Source organism: Chiloscyllium punctatum, chromosome 49 (assembly GCF_047496795.1).
Source record: "Chiloscyllium punctatum isolate Juve2018m chromosome 49, sChiPun1.3, whole genome shotgun sequence".
Taxonomy (NCBI): domain Eukaryota; kingdom Metazoa; phylum Chordata; class Chondrichthyes; order Orectolobiformes; family Hemiscylliidae; genus Chiloscyllium; species Chiloscyllium punctatum.
This window is the reverse complement of record NC_092787.1, coordinates 25,435,936-25,457,660: the sequence shown is the minus strand read 5'-3', so window position 1 is coordinate 25,457,660 and position 21,725 is coordinate 25,435,936. Positions and strand designations below refer to the sequence as shown.

The 21,725-nt window shown below is 48.1% G+C and overlaps 1 protein-coding gene across 3 annotated transcripts in view; it reads right to left on the bottom strand.

Annotated features, from left to right (window-relative positions):
- The window catches only part of LOC140469425 (endophilin-B2), a 99,569-nt gene that overhangs the window by 6,391 nt on the left and 71,453 nt on the right, over positions 1–21,725 (bottom strand). The window contains exons 4-7 of one of the 3 annotated variants that reach the window (XM_072565930.1): positions 19,969–20,102; positions 18,471–18,563; positions 15,770–15,832; positions 6,411–6,434 (exon numbers count right to left, since the gene is read on the bottom strand). In XM_072565930.1, coding sequence (XP_072422031.1) covers positions 6,411–6,434; positions 15,770–15,832; positions 18,471–18,563; positions 19,969–20,102 — 314 coding nt within the window. The remainder of the gene's footprint in view (positions 1–6,410; positions 6,435–15,769; positions 15,833–18,470; positions 18,564–19,968; positions 20,103–21,725) is intronic. The other 2 variants (XM_072565931.1, XM_072565932.1) reach the window with 2 other exon arrangements.

Sequence of the window (21,725 nt, the reverse complement as noted above, 5' to 3'; positions counted from 1 at the left end):
TGGGTCAGATCCTGGCCTTTGCCTCAGTAATCGTGTGAGCGTGCCTGGTTGAATGGGCCAGCAGCCACCCTAACCATCAGGACTTGAAGATATTCACAAGAGGTTCGAGTTCTGGTCAGGTAGCTGGTTCAGGCTACTGACCCAATCCAGTCCCTGAGTCACACCAGGGCTGGCTCAGGGCCTGGGACAGTGAGTATGTGTAAAATACACAGCTAGAGTGCACACTGGCATCACCATCAAACCAGGCCAAGAATGAAACCCTGGCTAATGGAAAGCCCACGCTGAAATGGTGCAACGTGGAGGCAGGGCTGGCCATTCACTGCTGCTAGCCCCCACGCTGCACCCCTGATCCCTCAACTATCTAAGGTCCTCATGTGGTTCCGAAGTGTCCTACTGTAATCATGAACAGATTAAATCATGTCATTCTGCACCACTTCGTTTTGTTATCTGAAATATACAAATCAAACAGGTGATTTTTACCACATTGTAAAAACATTACACACACGCACTCTCTCAATACAATGATCCAAATGGTTACTCGGTAACTATCGTGGATGGGTGGCTTCGGATGACTGCTATCTGAACTCAATCACACTCCTTCTTGTTGCAGCCAAAACACAGGGCAAAAAAAACCCATCAGAATAATACAGCAGAGTGAACCTCCTTCATACTGGAGGGTGATGGAGGGAGAGGGAACTGGATCCAGTCAATCCAGACAGAGACAGGAACGGCGATCTCACTCAGCGTCCCACCTAGAGGCCAGAGTTCAATCTCTGGGATTGACTTTGTGTACACAGTTAGGAATTGGTTTGCTTTCCCTGCAGTTGGCTCTGGGAAGATTCCTGCACGTAAAATCCTGAGGAGTTTTCACAGAGCAAGTGCTGAGAGATACCCCATCTGTTGTGTGAGGGATGAAGGGCTTCACTTTAATACTCAGGGGCACCCATTTGAGACTGCTTTCTGAAATGGCTCTGGTGTGTGACTCAGTTCAAGCCACATCCCATGAAGGGATATTCTGCAGAGTGTTTGGACCGTGCCAGGGACTGCCTGTGTACTCTAGGCTGTGGTTTTGCTGAACACATCCAATGAGTTGGGAAGGTTACACGGATCTTTCTGAGGGAACTGTCGGGAGATGAGGCGTCCCAAAGCACTTCTTTGGAAACTCACAAATTAATGGACGATCCGTGAAGGAGCCATGCAGGAAAGAACAGAGCAGGCGATGTTGGAAGACGGTTTTGGCCAGGACGCAGAGTCCCAGAAAAACCAACAGGGACTCGAGGAGGCCATTCAGCGCACCAGGCCTGCTGGTCTTCTATCTCAATATCGCCCCAAATCTCTCATTCTCTTATTACCTCATGTCTGGAATACGTTGGCCTTCAATGGAATAAGGAATTCTGTGATGATATGTGCCTTTTAGAGAGATTTGTTCTGTCCTGTTTCTCTTGAAGAGAGTCATTATAGCCCTGGTACCGAGGTGTCTGCTCCACGGAAAGCTGAGAAAATAGCTTTGGGGTTTTTAATAAAAGAAGTGTGAGTGGGTGGGGTCAGGCTCACACAGCCCCAGGGGTCTGAGGTTTTGCTTTCTGTTGTTGAAGTTGGGGTATTGGGGTTGAAGCTGCTACACACAGCTCTCTCTCTGCTGCTGCTGCTCGACTCACTCTGTCGGTGTTCCTTCCCCTGGACTGGGGGAGATCACAAGTGAGGGAAATCAGGTTGGCCTTTGGCAAGGGTGTGTTTATGGGATGCTGCTCTATTGGAACAGTTGGTTATAGCAGTTAAATAAGATACTAGTTTGTTAAGTATTTCAATAAAGTTATGCCAATTCTTCTTGTTTGGTTTGTATTTTAACCACAGTGTCAGAATAAAGTGTGTTTTGCTTAAAGCCTAATGGTGTAGCCAATCGAATCACACCCCCTTAACACTTGCCTTCAAATAAAATAAAAGTTAGGGGTTAGGATTTCTCCTGGTATATTTTGATGGGGTTTAGTCTGGTCTGTGACAATTGCAAAGGTTCACAACCCTTTGGCTAAAGGAAGGGCTCCTCATTTCGAACCCTAAATCAATGACATCTTTTCCTGAGACTACAACCTAGATTCTCCGTTCAGGGAAACGGGTCTTTCAGCACCAATTCTATCAAGCCAATTGAGAATAGCATTCGTTTTAATTGGACTGCCAGTCAGTCTGCTAAATTCTGCAGGGTTTAGGCTTGACTTGGTCTCTCTTTGACTGTTAATGTGCGTAGAGTCAGGAGTATTGGACAGGATTGCTTTGTCAAGTCTCACTCTCACTCCTGTTCCGGAGTTAGGAGCAGTTTAGGATCTGTTCCCTAATCCCATTGCTCTGTAGTAGCACCTGTATCAATCATCAGCTGCTAATGTTCCTGCCATTAGTAGCACTAAATGAATAAAGTACTGCCTTTTGGTCAAACACACACAAATATAACCACAGCGATAAAAATAAAGTGCTGCAGATGCCGGAAATCTGAGACAAAAATAGAAATTGCTGGAGAAACTCAGCAGATCTGGCAGCATCTGTAGAGACAGGAAGAGCGTTAACCTTTCAAATCCAGTGACCCGATTCAGGTTATAATGCTGAAGAGTCACATTGGCCTGGAAACACTAACTCTTTGTCAAAATTACTGCCAGACCTACTGAGTTTCCCCAGCTCATTTTGTTCTAACGAGAAACAAGCAACTTGTTCATTAATATAAAAATGGTCAAATAAATGTTTGACAATTCAGCACTACAGAGCTGCTGAAAAAGATACATTTTGTCAAAGATTTTTGTCTTGCATTCATCAGGGTAAGTCAGAAGAAAGATCAGTGTAAAGGGGGAATAACATTTTCAAATGTATAGGAAATATAGCAACCAATCAGCATTCTCTTTTGTCCCCTTAGCATTGGTGTTCTTGCAAACAGTCCTGATGAGTGCAGGAGCACAAGCTTTGGAAATGTCTTTACGCTCAAAAACATTCCATTTAACACACACAACTAGAGGCTTAAGCGCACCCTGCATTGAGAGAGATGCTGCATTAGGCATTCAGAATTCACAGGCTGAGAAGTATACAATCAGTTAGTATTTAAATGACCAATAATTCATTTCCAAATCTCCACCAGGTCCAGCTCACAGACCTGCATTACCCCACAATTAAATTCAGCAGAAAATCAAGTTTTAGGGATTGGTTCTGAAGCAAGATGCAATTCATCACTCATTGCAAGATAAACCCAATGGACAATCTAATGAGATCATAGGATCCCTGAAGTGAGGGAAGCAGGTCATTCGGCCCATCGAGTCTGCACCAACCCTCCAAAGAGCATCCCACTCAGACCCACCTCCCTACCCTATCCCTGTGACCCTGTATTGCCCATGGCTAACCCACCTAACCTGCACATCCCTGGAAACCTTGGGCAACTTAGCATGGCCAATCCATCCTAACCTACCTAATCATCAGCTTCAGAGGGTCAGTGTGGACTTGTTAGGCCGAAGGGCCTGTTTCCACAGCGTAGGGAATCTAACCTAACCTTTGGACTGTGGGAGGAGACTGGAGCATCCGGAGGAAACCCACGCAGACACAGGGAGAATGTGCAAACTCCACACAGACAGTCGCCCGAGGCTGGAATCAAACCCGGGTCCCTGGCGCTGTGAGGCAGCAGTGTTAACCACCGAGCCATCGTGCCACCCCCATAACAAGCCAGCATTCTGAATATAGATATAACAGGCCAACAGCGCTGTTTAAATTTAGATGTTCCTTATGGACTCAGGCAAAATCAAACAGAAACCGAAACCAGCAACCCCCTAGTGTTAATGCAGATGTAGCATAATAATAATTATGGGAAAAGAGTATTCTATTCCCAAGAACTTCAAGCTCTTGATTTTCTTAAACAATCCACTCTCACAATTAGGAAGCACATGGGAGCAACAGGCAGCACAGTGGAGTGTCTGTGTGGAGTTTGAACATTCTCCCAGTGTCTGCATGGGTTTCCCACAGTCCAAAGATATGCAGGTTAGGTGAATTGGCCTGGCTAAATTGTCCATCGTGTTAGGTGCATTAGTCAGAGGGAAATGGGTCTGGGTGGGTTACTCTTCAGAGGGTCGGTGTGGACTGGTTGGGCTGAAGGGAATCTAATCTAATCAGACTAAACCAAAAGAAAGCAGATGTCTAAGATTGAGGCTACCTCTTTAATCTTTTGTACATAGATATAGGATTGAATCAAAGTGCCACATGAGGTGAAGCTGCCTACAGACGGTCTCACGCCATCACAGCTTCTCCAGCACAGTCTCCTCAGCGGAAAGTGATGAGCAAGGTTACTTTTAGCTTTTGGGCAATTTCCCAAATCATCAATATCTGCCCAATCCCTTGAACCCACGCACATCTGTCATTTTCTAGAACAATCCATATTCCATTTGTGGTTATTTAATTAAACAGTTAAAAGATATTGTTGCAATTTTTTGAAAAAAAATTAAAAACAGTTCCCAAAGGAAAGCCAAGAACTGTCGATAAAGCTGCAATACATACTCTTCAAAAAAGACAGCATTTGTTTTAATCTTTGGAGGTAAAGCGCATAATTTATTTCATAACTCAATCACAACAAAGTGGTTTTTAAAAATGCAGATTTGAGTCTTTCCAATTTAGTTTTTTGAGACGGATAGATTTAATTTAAAAGGGAACTGGAGGGTTGTCAGTTCCTGATGCACGCTGAGAACAGGAATGTGAATTTCAGCATTATGATTCCACTTTACTCAATTCTGCAAAGGTCAACATTTATCAGGCAATAGTTAGAGACAGAACCCAATCATCATGAGCAGTTGTACAAGTGTGCATACATAACCCCTGTACTGCAGCTTTAGCCCCTCAGACTCCTCCACATTAAGCAATGGAAAAACTAGATTGTTGGGCACACGGTAAATACAGGGGGCAATATCAAACATCATGGCAACTGCGAGGGGCATCAGTATACCTTACCCGACCTGTCTCCACCTTGGTCAGGAGCTCACAGTCCACGTTTTAAATGGAGATTAACAGGTATTTCAGACCCAAAAGGAAAAACAAAATGGCAGAAGAGCCAACTGTGACCTGGGCGACACAATCAAGGCTGAGCTGAATTTTAATGCCGTGTGAAAATAACAGGCCGCCTGTTTGACAGGGGAGCAGGAGAATTTCTTTTCTCATGGCAAAGAATCTTCTAGAACTCTCTTCCTCAAAGGGCGGCGGAAGCGGAGCATTTCATTATTTTTCAGACAGGGGATTCATGATGAGCAAATGGGGTGAAAGGTCATGGGGGTCAGGAATGTGGAGCAATTGGATCAGCCATGTTCTTATTAATTGCCTGATTAGGCTGCTCGATAGTTGCTGCACTGTTCATTGATGAATTGAACACACTAAACTAACCCTCGGCCACTTTAATTGTCTGAGTATATAACTACATATACACGGGGATAGAGAGAGAGGCCTCTTGTGGTGTAGTGGTAGCATCCCTGTCTCTGAATCAGGAGGCCTGGGCTTATGTCCCATCTGCTCCAAGGGTGTGTCCTAACATCTCTGAATAGATTGATTACAAAAAATAGGTTAAAATAAAAAGCAGACCCAAGGACCTTCTTGCAGTACGGTCGTAATATCCCCACCCCTGGACTATATATATATATATGTAGGGACAGAGAGGGCTGTTGTAGTGCAACAGTAGTGTCTCTACCTTTAAATCAGGAGGCCTGGGTTTAAATCCCACCTGCTCCTGAGGTGTGTCATGACATTTCTGAACAGGTTGATTAGAGAGAAAAATATCTATATCGGGACCACCTGGTGTGGAAGGAGCTGTTAGACTGAGAAGGCCATAAACTCTCCACACAAAGAGAAGGAATTTGCTCTCTGCCTCCTGACTGGTTTGATCCAGGTCTGTGTACGGAAATGAATGCAAGATTACAATGAGTGAACTCAGTCTGCTCTCTCTCTCTCTCTCTCTCTACTCAGTACGAATTGCACCTTGGCCCTAGTCTCCCCTGGGTTGAAGTGTGTGTACAAACTATATCAGAATGGCTCCCTACTCTCTATCTTCAGCAGGAACTGCACCAGCCCTTCTCTAAGCGGAACTCTTTCCGCCAACTCGTGCCTGGATGTTGTCTCGAGTCTGCAGGACTGTGGGATACCTTGTTCACACTGTGATACCCCATGAGATTTTTACATTCAGAATGCAAAGAGACTACAATTGGGAACAGATTGGATCTGAAAAGCCCCGACAAGCTCAGAATTCAAGTTTTTGGAGTCACAGCCTGGTTTTCAGGTGATCAGGCTTCAGCACGGATTCTTCTTGAGATGATAAAACACCTCGTCAATAAGCTGCCCCAAATCACTGTGTGGTCAGCAGTCTAGTTTTCCCAGTAGCTTCAGACCCCGGTTTATGTGTTTCAGATACTTACCTTTGTCACCTCATCACTCCAGAGCTGCAGATCCACACAGCAACAAGAAAGGAGGTGAGTGGTTGATACTGGAATGAGCTTATCATTACTGATTTTTAACACGATGGATGGTCACGGCATGAAGTTAAATATGACACACACACACGCACACACACACACACACACACACACACACACACACAAACAATATGCATTAAAAGTACGTAGGCTCACGAGAGAAGAACAGAAAACATATTCACATTCGGGGAAACAGGGTCATCTTTACTAAGGGTTTGACATGGGCTTTCGGAGAACAATCTAAAATTTAGCCCCAGGTGAAATAAAAAGTAAATACAGAAGTTCCCCTCCCCTGATCCTGATAACGTAGCCACTGGATCATAGAATCCCTACGATGTGGAGACAGGCCATTCAGCCCATCGAGTCCACACTGACCCTCTGAAGAAAATCTCACCCAGACCCATCCTATCCCTGTAACCCTGCATTTCCCAATGGCCAATCCACCCTAACCTGAACATCCCTGGGTACTATGAGCTGATTACCATGGCCAATCCACCCTAACCTGAACATCCTTGGGTACTATGGTCAGATTACCATGGCCAATCCACCCTAACCTGCACATCCCTGGGTACTATGGTCAGATTACCATGGCCAATCCACCCTAACCTGCACATCCCTGGGCACTATGGGCAGATTATTGTGGCCAATCCACGCTAACCTGAACATCCTTGGGTACTATGGTCAGATTACCATGGCCAATCCACCATAACCTGAACATCCCTGGGTACTATGAGCTGATTACCATGGCCAATCCACCCTAACCTGAACATCCCCGGGCATTACGAGCTGATTACCATGGCCAATCCACCCTAACCTGAACATCCTTGGGTACTATGGTCAGATTACCATGGCCAATCCACCCTAACCTGAACATCCTTGGGTACTATGGTCAGATTACCATGGCCAATCCACCCTAACCTGAACATCCCCGGGCACTATGGGCAGATTATTGTGTCCAATCCACCCTAACCTGCACATCAGCGATTACGTCAAAAGGGACAACACTGCACAGTGTGTAAGATGATTAAAAACCAACAAACTAAAACAAATTTGCCTCACAGGGAAAGAAGACAGAGAATACAGGGGAAGACTAGCACTCCAGAGAAGGTTCACTCGGTTCATTCTGGGGCTGGAGGGACTGCCTCAGGGAGGGAAGGTTGTTTAAGTGGGTCCTGTACTCACTGGAGTTTAGAAGAATGAGAGGAGACCTGATTGAAAACAAAGCTGATTCTTTGGCAGGGTCAATGGGGAGAGTCTAGGTCATCACCTCAGAATAATCACCCACTGGGGACAGAGATGAGCAGGAATTTCTCCTCTCCGAGGGGAGTGAATCTGTGGAATTCTTTACTGCAGAGGACTGGCGGGGTTGGGTCATGCAGTGTATTTAAGGCTGAGGCAGAGAGACGTTTAAGGGAATAAGGTTGTGGGGAAAACGCAGGAACATAGAGTTGAGGATGATCAGATCAGCCATGATCTCATCGAAAGGTGGGACAGACTCAAAGGGCTGAATGGCCTGTCTCTGTCTTAATGTCAGGAATAGACATCAAGTTAACACTGAACCCAGGATGTGTGGATCACAAAGGATGTGTGGATTTTTAATTTGAAGGTCAATGTGATAAAATAGAGCTCTAACTAACAGCACATGTCTCAAGTTAGAATCACGCAGACAAATTCCATTGCTCCTGTTGAATGGAAGTCAGTACCTGTCTGTGGAAACAGCATGTCCCCTGGACTCCCCATCAATATTTAACATATTATATTTCCAGTAAAGACTGAAGCCCATTTGGTTTTTAAAGTCTAATGTCTCACTTGGGTATAATTTTAGTTGGTGTTAATTCTCCAGTCCCCTGACATTGTTCTACACAGCCTTCTGGTTTAGCAACTCAGTAAATTTAATGTTTTAATCTTCTTTAGTCAAGAGGAAGAATTTTTTTTTTCCCCTGTTAAAAGCACGCGCACATTCATCAGACGATTTCTGTTTTATTAGCTAGGTCTGATACGTCACTATGGTAACCATGTCTTAAAGAATCGCGAAGCAAAATGCTGAGAAATATTACAGATTTTCTAAAGGAGGGAGACGGTGGAACAAACTGGAACACTCTCTCAGAGAGCTGACACATGAACAATGGGCTGAATGGCCTCCTGTGCCATAAGATTGCCCAGTAATGGAGTCCACCTCCTCTCAGACACAATCCACCTGCTCCAGTCTGGAACAAAGCCTGATGGGAGTTGGCAGGGTCAAAGGTAGAGCCACTATTCCCCTCTCCACCCAGCCCCCAGCCCCTTACTGCAGACTCAGACTGGCAGGATTGACTGGGTAAGGGTGACCGTGAATTTCAAACTGGTTTGGATCCAGGCTAAAAATAAGGACTATGTTCGCAGGAGTAGGCCATTCAGCCCTTCGTGCTTGCTCCCCCAATCGTAGCTGATCTCATTTCAGCCTCAGCTCTGCCACTTTCAATACACCTTCAACCCGTTACTAATCAAAAATCTATCTCTCTCCTCGTTAAATGTACTTCATGTCTCAACATCTGCACAATCAGGGGGAAGTGAATTCCACAGATTCATTGCTGTAAATATTGGAATCAGATGGATGTCACTGACTATGAGATCCCTGATTGACCCAGGATAACAACCTAATTCAGGGAGTCTGGGCTGACAGATGTCACCAGGAGATCACTACAGCTGTCAGGCAGTAGTGTGGGGGTATAAATAAAACTAATTTAAAAAACAGGGGATTCAGAGTCTCCTGACGTCAGGGTTGGCTGGGCAAGGCCAGCGTACTGTGCACACATAAATATAGGGGGACTTGGTGATAGGATACTGGTCTCTGTGCAGTAATTTTAATGACGCTTTAGAAAGATGTAATCCCTTTGCATTGCTGCCAGCCTTTGTCTTAAAGTGATGACCTCTCTTTCTAGATTGCTCCTCAAGAGGAACCGTCCCCTCTGCGTTTACTTAGTCAATCCCCTTTAGCGCTTTATGGACTTCAGTTAGATCTCCTCTTATTCTTATTCCAACTGACCCTTTTTATAAAACTTGCTTTGTTTGAATACTTTTGTTTTTATTCGCTTGTAGGATGTTGCTGGCTGGGCCCAGCATTTATTGCCAGTCCCTAGTTGCCCTTGAGAAGGTGGGGGTGAGCTGCCTTCTTGAACCACTGTAATCTAACAGTAAGAGTTTGAGAGGTTGCAGAATTGTGAATAGATCAAAGGACGTGGAAATAGGTTCCTTATAGAATGAGAAGTGGAAAGTAGGACTCCTAAGCTGGCAATGATCTGAGTACCATGAGCCTGACCCCTGACCTGAGTACAGTGACCCCCTAAAGCCCTGGTTATTGGGCCCCAATATAGCCCCTTGTCTCAGGCCTTGCTTGTTATCTTAAACAAGGTGTGCTCTATTGCCTGATAGTCTCTGTAACAATTAGAGAGACCCAGTTACTCAGTCTTGTTCGACACCCCAAACGTTTAACCCACTGAGTCCATATGATCTCATCATAGTGGGTGGTGCTTAATACACTCCTCAGCATTAACCCTTTCATGCCCTCACACCTTTAAATAACCTCCATCCACAACAAGCGCTCTCCTATCCCAGGACTGGATTGAATATTCGGATGTTGACTGCACTTGGAGCAGCTTTGATTTTATTGCCACACCAACCAGCTCAAACCAGTTCAATGTCCAACATCCTCTGAATAAGCCCTGACTCTGTGGCATAGCTACTGGGCCATCCACAGAAATATAAAGCAACTGAAGCAGATGCAAAGCTAAACTCAGAGGCTGAACAGGTAAAGGGTAAACACACAGAAACCTCAAGTTTTGGAAATTAAGGCATCAGTGACATTTGTCAGATCAATGAGAGACGTATGTCCAACTGTATGACAGAAATACCTGCTGTAGACCAGTAACATTGGGGAAATCTCTCACAGAGAGGCCTCTATCCAGGCTAGGCCCAGATTTAATCCCCATCCCAAGGCCCCAGGCTTTTTGGCCTTACAGGAGCAATAAACGCACAGGGAGCCTCTGAACAGATTGGGAACACAATGTTAACAGTGAAAGCAAGGAGTTAAAATAATCCCAGTGATGGGATTTCACCCTCCAGTTAAATAGGGCTGGGATGTCCTGGGATGAATTGTACAATACGTTTTCTTTTCTTCAAGGTGTGATGAGGCTGTGATAGTTACCAGTTTAGTAAGACTTGAAGTTGAATTTGTCTTTGGAGAATTATGTAAAGAAACAAAATGGACTGGAGGATAATGTAGAAATGGCTTTAAGACCTTACACCATTACTTCCTCCTGAGAGTGCAGAACCAATAATTAAACCAATGGACCACACAGTCATGTGGAACATGTCTGTGAATGGCTGGGTTAGGAGGTATAACCTCCTAACTACAACCTGCATTTACATGGCTTCCTTTAACATGTAATAAAATATTCCAAGGTGCTTTACAGAATTATAGTCAGACAACATCGAGACACTCTCAATCATAGGAAAGCCATCCCTGTCTTTTCACATTTGTGTATGTAACGCAGTAATCCCAGTTTGTCTGAGAGAGAGAGACAGAGAAAGAGCGAGAGACAGACAGAGAGAGAGTGAGAGACAGAGAGCATGAGACAGAGAGAGCGAGGGAATGTTAGTCTTGGAAGTTAAGATTTCTCCATAATATCTACCTGACATCAAAACTCGAGAGTTCTTAGATGGATTAATTAGTGAAACTTTGTGAAGGCCCAATGCCAGGAGGATGAAGTTATTTTAACCCAGCTGGCTCTGCTGGTAGATCTCTTACATTTCAACACCTAAGATTCTCATCCTGATGTTCAAATCCCTCCTCGGCCTCACTCCCTCCCTATCTCTGTGACCTTCTCCATGCCCACAATTCTCCTCCAACACTGGCCTTTAGCCTACCCTCCACTCCCTTCTGCCCATCGTTGATGGCCATGCCTGTACTATAATGAGAACACAAAAATTAATGACACGATGCATATGATGATGGAACTTTGATTTCAGCAGTCACCATGGAGACAGTGCTGGTGTCATGGTGATGTCCCAGACTGAGGATCTGAGTTCAAATCCCACCACAGCAGAAGATGAAATTGGAAGACAATTAAATCTGCAATGCAGATATAGGAAAACAGGAGTAGGCCATTCAGCCCTTCAAGCCTGCTTTGCCATTCAATATGATTATGGTTGATTATCCAACTCAGAGCCCTGTTCCTGCTTTTTCCCCCATACCCTTTGATCCCTTTAGCCCTAAGAATTACATCTTCTTGAAAACATTCAACGTTTGGCTTCAACTGCTTTCAATAATTCCACAGGCTCACCCATTCTCTGGGTAAAGAAATATCTCCTCATCTCAGTCCTAAATGGCCAACCCTGCATAACTAAACTGTGACACCCCGCCCCCATTCCCGGGGAGAAAGTCTAGACTAATAGCAACCGTACCGGCCCAGCTCATTCACTCATGCCCTTCAGGGAAGGGAAATCTGTCATCTTTACCTGGTCTGGCCTACATGTGACTCCAGACCCACAGCAATGTGGTTGACTCTTAATGTCCCTCTGAAATAGTCAAGTAAAACACTTAGGGTGAAGACAGTTAGCGATGGGTGACAAATATAGGATCAGTCAATGACTCTTACGGACTCTGAGAGGAGACAGTGAAACGACAGTATGGAGTCGCGGGAAAACTGCACATCTCTCTGTAAATGAAGGGAACTCCCCTAGGGTCAGACAGCAGGTACTCTGACAGAAGGCAGAGACAGACACGCCCACAGTAGGGGTTTTGCATTTCACTAGCTTCCTCATTTTGTCTCCCCCAGTGTACCCCAGTTCCAACCTCCCAACTCAGCATCAACCTCATGACCTGTCCTACTTGTCCATCTTCCTTCCCACCTTTTGGCTCCACCCTCTCCTCTGACCTATCACCTTCACCCCCACCTCCATCCACCTATTGCACTCTCAGCTATCTTCCCCTCCTCCCCCAGCCTCACCCCCCCTCCCATTTATTGCTCCACCCCCTGAGGCTCCCAGCCTCATTCCTGACGAAGGGTTCTTGCGCGAAATGTCGATTCTCCTGCTCCTTGGATGCTGCCTGACCTGCTGTGTTTTTCCAGCACCCCACTCTCCACAGTAGGGGTTGTCTAGTCACAGACAGAGGCTTCTCCTGTGCAGGACAGACCCCCCCCCCCAATTCACAGACCTCATGGAAAGAACATCCATGGGGTCAAAGCAACTCAGGTATCCCTGGACATAAATCAATCCCTGGGACCAGCTCAAAGCAATGCCTTTAGTGTCTCTGCAAGTGCCCTCCCCCCACCTCCCCCCTCGCCCCTCCAACCCCGTTATTTCTCCATCCTCCTCCCTCACATCCCAGGAGATCTTTCTTAAAACCAACCTCCTCTGTCCTGATTCCAAATGAAGGGCTCCTGCCTGAAATGTCAATTTTCCTGCTCCTCGGATGCTGCCTTCCCAGCACCACACTCTAATCTTGATCCGTCTGTCTAAGTCAATCCTCCTACACACAGTGTCCTCAGGCTCTTGGTCCGAGTGTCTGATCACAAACCTGCCAAGCACCTTGGGAGTTAACGGTGCTATGTAAATGCACGTTACCAAAAAGGCAAGTAAGAGGGCTGGGAAAACCTCAGAATTGTACACAGTGCATGTAGACAGAGGCCTTCACAGGCCCTTGCTGTGTTCACATGGGACCATGAGCCCCTTCCAATAATAAAACACAATCCAGACAAATCCAACTTTTTAACAGAATCAGCAACTCCGGTTATGTGTTAAGAGCAGGTCAGCGGAGATCGGGGAGGTGGCAGTGGTTGAACGCTGGTAAAAAGGGCAGTTAGTGCTGTCAATTACATACCCTCTCAGATTCCGGGGTCCTTTACTGATTCCCGCTCCCCAGTGGAAAATGGTAAGCAGAAGCTGAAAGCTGGGGAAGTAAAGTCACCAACGAGCTGCTACTCCCAGAAGTGCTGCGACCAAATGACAAGACCACCACTGCCTTTTGCAAAGTTGCCGGATAAAGACCACTCGGGGATGGATAAATACCATTACAAACACTCCAGGGAGGAAGAGGGTATGTAATAAATATGGTATTGGATTGGAGATGCTTTTTATCAGGATCAGACTCTCAGTTATTGAGCACCATCAGCAGCTTGTATTTACACACAGCACACCCCAGGTATGAGGGAAGTGCACAGGATTCAAAAGGAGGGTTCAGATCGGATGGGCTCGATGTAACAGCACTGATAGAACAACATCACAGGACAGGGACATTAACAAAGCACTGACACTGGGGATTACAGAAAGCTTTTGGAATGGCTTCCTGCATCAATGGCCCTTTGAACCGTATCATCTGATTGGTCAACGGCACTGTCATAGCCGAGACAAAAACACATTGTGGGAGGGGAGTTGTTCAAACAGGGACTGTATGGAGACTTGATAATAAGACAGAGACTTCCGGGGTGTGGGGGCGGGGGGGGGGGGGGGGGGGGCGGTGCCTCACAAAGCCAGCTGGATGGACAGTAGGGGGATCAGATTGGTATCGACTGATGTTGCTGGGATTTGATCCTCATCCGGCCCGGTGTGGATCGGAGGATGGCCATTCAGCCCGGTGTGGATAGGGGGGTGGCCATTCGGCCCAGTGTGGATAGGGGGATGGCCATTCGGCCCAGTGTGGATAGGAGGATGGCCATTCAGCCCGGTGTGGATAGGAGGATGGCCATTCAGCCCGGTGTGGATAGGGGGATGGCTATTCAGCCCAGTGTGGATAAGGGGGTGGCTATTCAGCCCGGTGTGGATAAGGGGTGGCTATTCAGCCCGGTGTGGATAAGGGGGTGGCCATTCGGTCCGGTGTGGATAGGAGGATGGCCATTCGGCCCAGTGTGGATAGGAGGATGGCCATTCGACCCAGTATGGATAGGAGGATGGCCATTCTGCCTAGTGTGGATAGGGAGATGGTCATTCAGCATAATGTGGATAGGGAGATGGTCATTCTGCCCCTACCTGAGGCTGAGCTCCTCAGGCGGAAGATTGAAGAGGATTTGGACAAAAGGAGGAGGAAGGGGATCCTTTCATGGCCAGGCCAAGAAACACCTGAATGGAAACAGTGCCACAGTGAGAGTGGGAGGGAGGTGGGGGGAAATAGGCTCCTGGGGTTGGGGTACGGGGGGATGCCAGGTGTCGAAGGGGTTGGGGTGATGGATTGGGTAGGGGTGGGGTGTCAATGGTGCTGGGGTGTTGGTGGGGGTGGGGTGTCAGAGGGGATGAAAGGGGGTTGGGGGTTGAGGTGTCGAATTGGTTGGGGCTAGGATGCGTACGGATAGGGGAGGGAGTGTGTGTGGTGGGGGTGGGGGTGGGGGTGGGGGTGGGGGTGGATTGTTGGGAGGGGGTGAGGGTGCAGGGAGGCTGTCAGTGGAGGTGGGGATGGGGTGCCAGTGGAGGTGTGGGTGTCGGAGGGGAGTGGGGAGTAGGGTGTTGGTGGGGTGGGGATGTTAGGGAGGGTGTCTGGGGGTGGGGAGTGAGGTGGGGGTGTAGGAGGGGTGGGGGTGTGGTGATATTGCAATCCAATCAGAAATGTTGGATAGTGAAATGATTCTCACCTGAGCTGGATCATTCACGATTTTAAGGAACATCCCCGAAAAGGCGATGTTAGAAATCCGCTCAGTGAGTAGTTGGGGTGTGGGGGGGCGCATGGTCTGGAATCGTGGTGGGGGCAGGTTCAACTGAACTGAGGCACTCAAGTGGGCATTGGAGCCTCAGTTAGCTCAGTTGGCTGGACAGCTGGCTCGCAATACAGAGTGACTCCAACAGCACGGGTTTGATTCCCGCACTGTCTGAGTTTACCCTGAAGGACTCTCCTCCTCAACCTCTCCCCTCAGCTGAGGCATGGTGACCCTCAGGTTAACCCTCACCCCACCCAGTCATCTCCCTGTAATAAGAGAGAGCATTCGGTAAGACTATGGCAACTACCCCTTTTACCTCAAGAGGGTATTGGATGTTTTTGGTTTGGATCGTATCCATGTTGAGGAATTTGGAGAGGAGGAGGGAACAATGCTGGAACACTGGACTAAATAGCTTCTTTCTCTGCCATAACAATTCCATGATTGTGTGGGGGAATACGGGCAAGTGCAGTTCGGAAACAATAATGGATGTGCAGCTTGGAAAGTTTGGAGGTCTGGTAGAAAGGGTCACCAATCCTAATAGCATACCATGTGAGACAGGAAAGGTCAAAGGTGAAGAGCGAGAGTGTGAGAGAGAGAGAGAGAAAATGGGCAACGTGGCATCAGCCAATGACTTACCGCAGATGCACTGGCCGACAGCACATAATTGCGAGGCCTAGTCTCCTGAAAATCAGGTGTCGCCTATAAGGCGGGAAGAGATTTTACACACAAAAAAAACCACGCTACATCTCTGCAGACAGCTGCTTTAAAAGACAAGGATCACTTCAAACTTGAAAAGCTCTAAGTAGGTAAACCACACGCTGGAGATGTGCAATGGAACTGGGGGAAACCAGGTTAGCATCACTGACAGGACAGCAAACAGCACTGGGTTCATCACAACCAACCAATCAACTGTGGATGGGGCTCTTTCCACAATCAATACACACACTCACTCACACTCTTACACACAGACAGACACACATGCCCACTCGCCCACACACACTCACTCTCACACACACACACAGACAGACAGACACACACACAGACACACACACACGCTCACTCTCATGCACACACATACTCTCACTCTCTCTCACACACGCACACATACTCACTCTCACACATACTATCACACTCTCTCTCATACACACACATACTCTCACACACACTGGGGTCATGGAGCCTTTGTTGGTACCAGAGTGGATTGAATCACAGGCTTGTTTTAACATTTACAGATAGCTTACACATCACTGCTTCAGTCTCAACTTTGGTCAATCCAGCCCAGGATTGAGTCATGGAACACAATGGGCCGCCCTCCTGCTGGTCCCTGAACTCTGCCATCCTGCAGCTCAAACAGAGATGGGAGGGACGAACCTTCACCTCCCACCTCCCACCCCATCATGGCAGGGGGAGCTGCCACGCTGAGTATTTTTCACCAGTGTGGGCCTCCCTACAGCACTTATTGCCTGGACCTAATTGACCCTTCAGGAAAACATGGTGGTAAGCTTCACTAATGGGGCTTTGGAGAGTCAGGGCCACCATTGGGAAGGCAGTTCCAGGGTTTTTGACTCAGCCACTCTGAAGGAACAGCGGGTGATAAGAAGTCCAACTCTGCACGGTGTAGGATAGAGGGATGGGGAGGGGTGTGCTTACTGGTGCTGTCTAACATGTGTCATCCCAGGTGGGAGAAATATTCTCGGGTTACGGGGGGTAAGGAGGACAGCTGGGACAGTGGCACCCATTGGAGGGCTCTTCCAAAGGGTTAGTACAGGCATGATGGGCTGAGTGAGCTCCGCCTGTGCTGTAGGATTCTTGACATCCTTACATCAACCTGGGACTGGCCTCTTTGCTCAGGGGAAACATTAGGAAAGCAGATTTCCATTGGGGTGATTACTCAATCTGCACGGTCAACATCCTCTCTCCCCCAGCACTCCTCCACCACCTCCCCGCCCCTATCCCCCTCACTGTCTCATCAATACTGCCCCCTCCACACTTCACATCAGCTCTGATGAAGAGTTGGCTAGACTCAAAACGTTAGCTTGCTCTCTCTCTCTCTCTCTCTCTCTCTCTCTCTCTCTATGAATGCTGCCTGACCCACTGTGATCTCCAGCATTTGGTGTTTTCAGTAAAGGGTCACAGGTTTGGACGGGGTGGGGGGGCTTTAGTGAGACAAAAAGACCAAGAGGAAGAACGGGGGATGGAGAAAAGGAGGGAATGAGAAGGAGGAGGTAAGTGATCGCTCAGCTCAGGAATGACTGCGCTTTTCTCAACTCTTCCTCGGAGCATTGCAGTCAGGGGGAAGGAATCTCTGGGAGTGAGAGGGCTGACACTGTATACCCAAGACACTTGTCCACTGAGTAAACCCATCTCAGTGCCTCCCTGTGTGTCCTCACTCTCACATCTCCGGTGTTTCCCTGGAGTACTGCAGCAAGCCTGAGACAGAGCATCGACGAAGTTAAAAGTCTCACAACACCAGGCTACAGTCCAACAGGTTTATTTGGAAGCACTAGCTTTCGGAGCGCGGCTCCTTCATCAGATGATTGTCACAACAACCTGATGAAGGAGCAGTGCTCCGAAGGCTTGTGCTTCCAATTAAACCTGTTGGGCTATAACCTGGTGTTGTGCGATTTTTAACTTTGTCCACCCCAGTCCAACACCAGCATCTCCACCTCAGAGGATCTATGGTTCACCTTTTTTTAAAACGACTTACAGGGAGCTGGACGCTCAGAGTTGCTAAAAAGAAAGGGATGGAACGTCTCAACGATTTTAAAAGCAGATTCAGGAACAAAAGTGATTGAATGAGTCAAAAGTTCCCAGCACATCTCCAGCTACTGCACTAAACCTAACAGCAGACACGCACACAGAGTGGGATAGTGAACCCATCACTCCTACAAACACAGCAGGGACTGTTTCTGTGCAAATCCCATCAGTCCGTCAGGCAGTGAATGAAGCAAAACTGTTTGTTTTAACCGTATATATAAATCCTACTAGAATATTACAGGAAACCAGGTCAGGGAAAGCAGCAGTTCAATCAACAAGTACTCACTTCTCCCTCACACTGCGCAGAAGACAAGAGAAAGAACATTGGTCAGTCAAAACCTCCGCGCACATTTGAGTTCACGACACCGAGTTAAAAAGAGCAGAACGTTATTTAGTAATGAAGGCAGACATGAGAGAGATTGATTCATTCATGCAAGCACATTAACGCTCCCAGTGTGAACAGGTCAGCACAAGAATGGCTTGCTCCAGTTTCCAGTTGCAATTTGAGGTTTGACGGCCGTTTTGAAACCAGAGAGAGTTAACGGATTATAGAGAGGGGTTTGAAAATGGAGTCACATACTGCTGCCTTCGCCTCGGCTGCCTTCGCCTTCTTTAACCGGGCCTTACACGCATCCAGGTCCAGGCGTCTGTTTTCCAGGAGTCTCCTCTCCTTCTGTAACAGAGAGAAACCAAGACACAGAGAGAGAGAGAGGGAGACAAAGAGAAAACACTCTCCTTACTGCACCCTCACAAATTTATTATCACACACTTCAGCCATTAGAATCACAGGGACGTTATTGCACAGAAAGAGACCATTCAGCCCTTCTTGTCTACACTGCCCACTCTGTTCCCACTTTCCAGTAGCTGGTCCTTGCCAGTCTCAGCACTGACTTTCTGACAGTGCGGCACTCCCTCAGCACTGACCTTCCGACAGTGCCCACTCCCTTAGCGCTGACGCTCTGACAGTGCCTGCTCTCTCGGCACTGACCCACCGACATTGCGGCGTTCCCTCAGCACTGTCCCTCCGACTGTGCCCGCTCCCTCAGCACTGACCCTCCAGCAGTGCGGCACCCCCTCCTCACTGTCCTTCCGACAGTGCGGCACTCCCTCAGCGCTGACCCTCCGACAGTGCCCACTCCCTCAGCACTGACCCTCCGACAGTGCCCACTCCCTCAGCACTGACCCTCCGACAGTGCCCACTCCCTCAGCACTGACCCTCCGACAGTGCCCACTCCCTCAGCACTGACCCTCCGACAGTGCCCACTCCCTCAGCACTGACCCTCCGACAGTGCCCACTCCCTCAGCACTGACCCTCCGACAGTGCCCACTCCCTCAGCACTGACCCTCCGACAGTGCCCACTCCCTCAGCACTGACCCTCCGACAGTGCCCACTCCCTCAGCACTGACCCTCCGACAGTGCCCACTCCCTCAGCACTGACCCTCCGACAGTGCCCACTCCCTCAGCACTGACCCTCCGACAGTGCCCACTCCCTCAGCACTGACCCTCCGACAGTGCCCACTCCCTCAGCACTGACCCTCCGACAGTGCCCACTCCCTCAGCACTGACCCTCCGACAGTGCCCACTCCCTCAGCACTGACCCTCCGACAGTGCCCACTCCCTCAGCACTGACCCTCCGACAGTGCCCACTCCCTCAGCACTGACCCTCCGACAGTGCCCACTCCCTCAGCACTGACCCTCCGACAGTGCCCACTCCCTCAGCACTGACCCTCCGACAGTGCCCACTCCCTCAGCACTGACCCTCCGACAGTGCCCACTCCCTCAGCACTGACCCTCCGACAGTGCCCACTCCCTCAGCACTGACCCTCCGACAGTGCCCACTCCCTCAGCACTGACCCTCCGACAGTGCCCACTCCCTCAGCACTGACCCTCCGACAGTGCCCACTCCCTCAGCGTGGCACTCCTTCAGCACTGACTGTCCGACAGTGCAGTATTCCCTCTGTGAGTTGGAGGATGTTGGAAATTCAAGGACACCGTAATATTTAAAACTGCTTCTGAAGGTCTGCAGTCTGATGTCAGCTACAGTGCGGCAGCGTCAGGTAAATCCCTTCAAACTCACCGAGATGGTCTTCCAATCTCCTTCCAGAAAGTTCCGTAGTGGGGTGAGGAAGTTGATCATGGAAGACTGGATGAAATCCCGGTCAGCGGCTCCCAGGTGTCTCTGGGCCTCACCCACCTTGATCAGGGTGCTACCTGAGAGGGGACATTCATTATTGCACCGTGTTACACCATAACACCGGGAAACACAGCAGCAGACCTAGGCCATTCAGCCCATTGAGTCTGCTTCTTCAATCAATGAGATCATGGTTGATCCGATAATCCTCAACTACACTTCCCAGCTGGCTCCCCATGACTCACAACTCCCTTCCTGATTAAAACCCTATCTCTGCCTCAAATACCGAAACCAGCCTCAGTGGCCTTCTGCAGTAAAGAGAGTCACAAGCCTCTGAGAGAGCAAGTTTCTCCTCAGCTCTATCTTCAGTGTGCTAGCCCATTACTGTGCGATGGTGCCTGCTGGCCACAGACTCTCCCACAAGGGAACATCTCTGCACCTCCACTGACAAGCCCCTTCCAGATAGAGTCACAGCACAGAAACAGACCCTTCCTTCCAACTAATCTACGCCGACTATGTTCCCAAACTAAACCATACCTCCCTGCCTGCACTTTGCCCAAATCCCTTCAAACCTTTTCTATTCTGTGCAATTCTGGTCTCCTTCCTATCGGAAAGATGTTGTGAAACTTGAAAGGGTTCAGAAAAGATTTACAAGGATGTTGCCAGGGTTGGAGGATTTGAGCTACAGGGAGAGGCTGAACAGGCTGGGGCTATTTTCCCTGGAACGTCGGAGGCTGAGGGGTGACCTTATAGAGGTTTACAAAATTACGAGGGGCATGGATAGGATAAATAGACAAAGTCTTTTCCCTGGGGTCGGGGAGTCCAGAACTAGAGGGCAGAGGTTTAGGGTGAGAAGGGAAAGGTATAAAAGAGACCTAAGGGGCAACTTTTTCACGCAGAGGATGGTATGGGTATGGAATGAGCTGCCAGAGGAAGTGGTGGAGGCTGGTACAGTTGCAACATTTAAGAGGCATTTGGATGGGTATATGGATAGGAAGGATTTGGAGGGATATGGGCCGCGTGCTGGCAAGTGGGACTAAATTGGGTTGGGATATCTGGTCGGCATGGACCAAAGGGTCTGTTTCCATTTTTTACATCTCTATGACTGTATGACTCTATTATCCAAATGTCATTTAAATGTTGTAACTGTACCCACATCCACCACTTCCTCTGGCAGTTCATTCCACACACACACACACACACACACACACACACACACACCCTCTGTGTAAAAACATTGTCCTTTTTAAATCTTTCTCCTCTCTCCTTAAAAATATGCACTCGTGTTTGGAACTTGGCCCCCTAGGGAAAAGACCCTTGTCATTGACCTTATCTATGCCCCTCATGATTTTATAAATTGCAGTAACCTCCATTTCCTATGCTCCAGTGAAAGAGGTCCCAGTCTTTCCCGTTTAGTTTTCTATCTCAAACCCTCTGTTCCTGGCAACATCCTGGTCAATCTTTTCTGAACCCTGTCCAGTTTAATTCCTTCCTATAACAGAATGACCAGACTGCACTGAATACACCAGAAGACTTCTCACCAATGCCTTGTACAACCTCAATGTGATGTCCCTACTCCTGTACTTCAAAGGTCTGACCAATGAAGGCAAGCATGCTCAATGCATTCTTTAATTTTTCATTCATCCTAAACTCCAGTGAGCACAGGCCCAACCTACTCAACCCCTCCAGGTAAGACAGTCCCA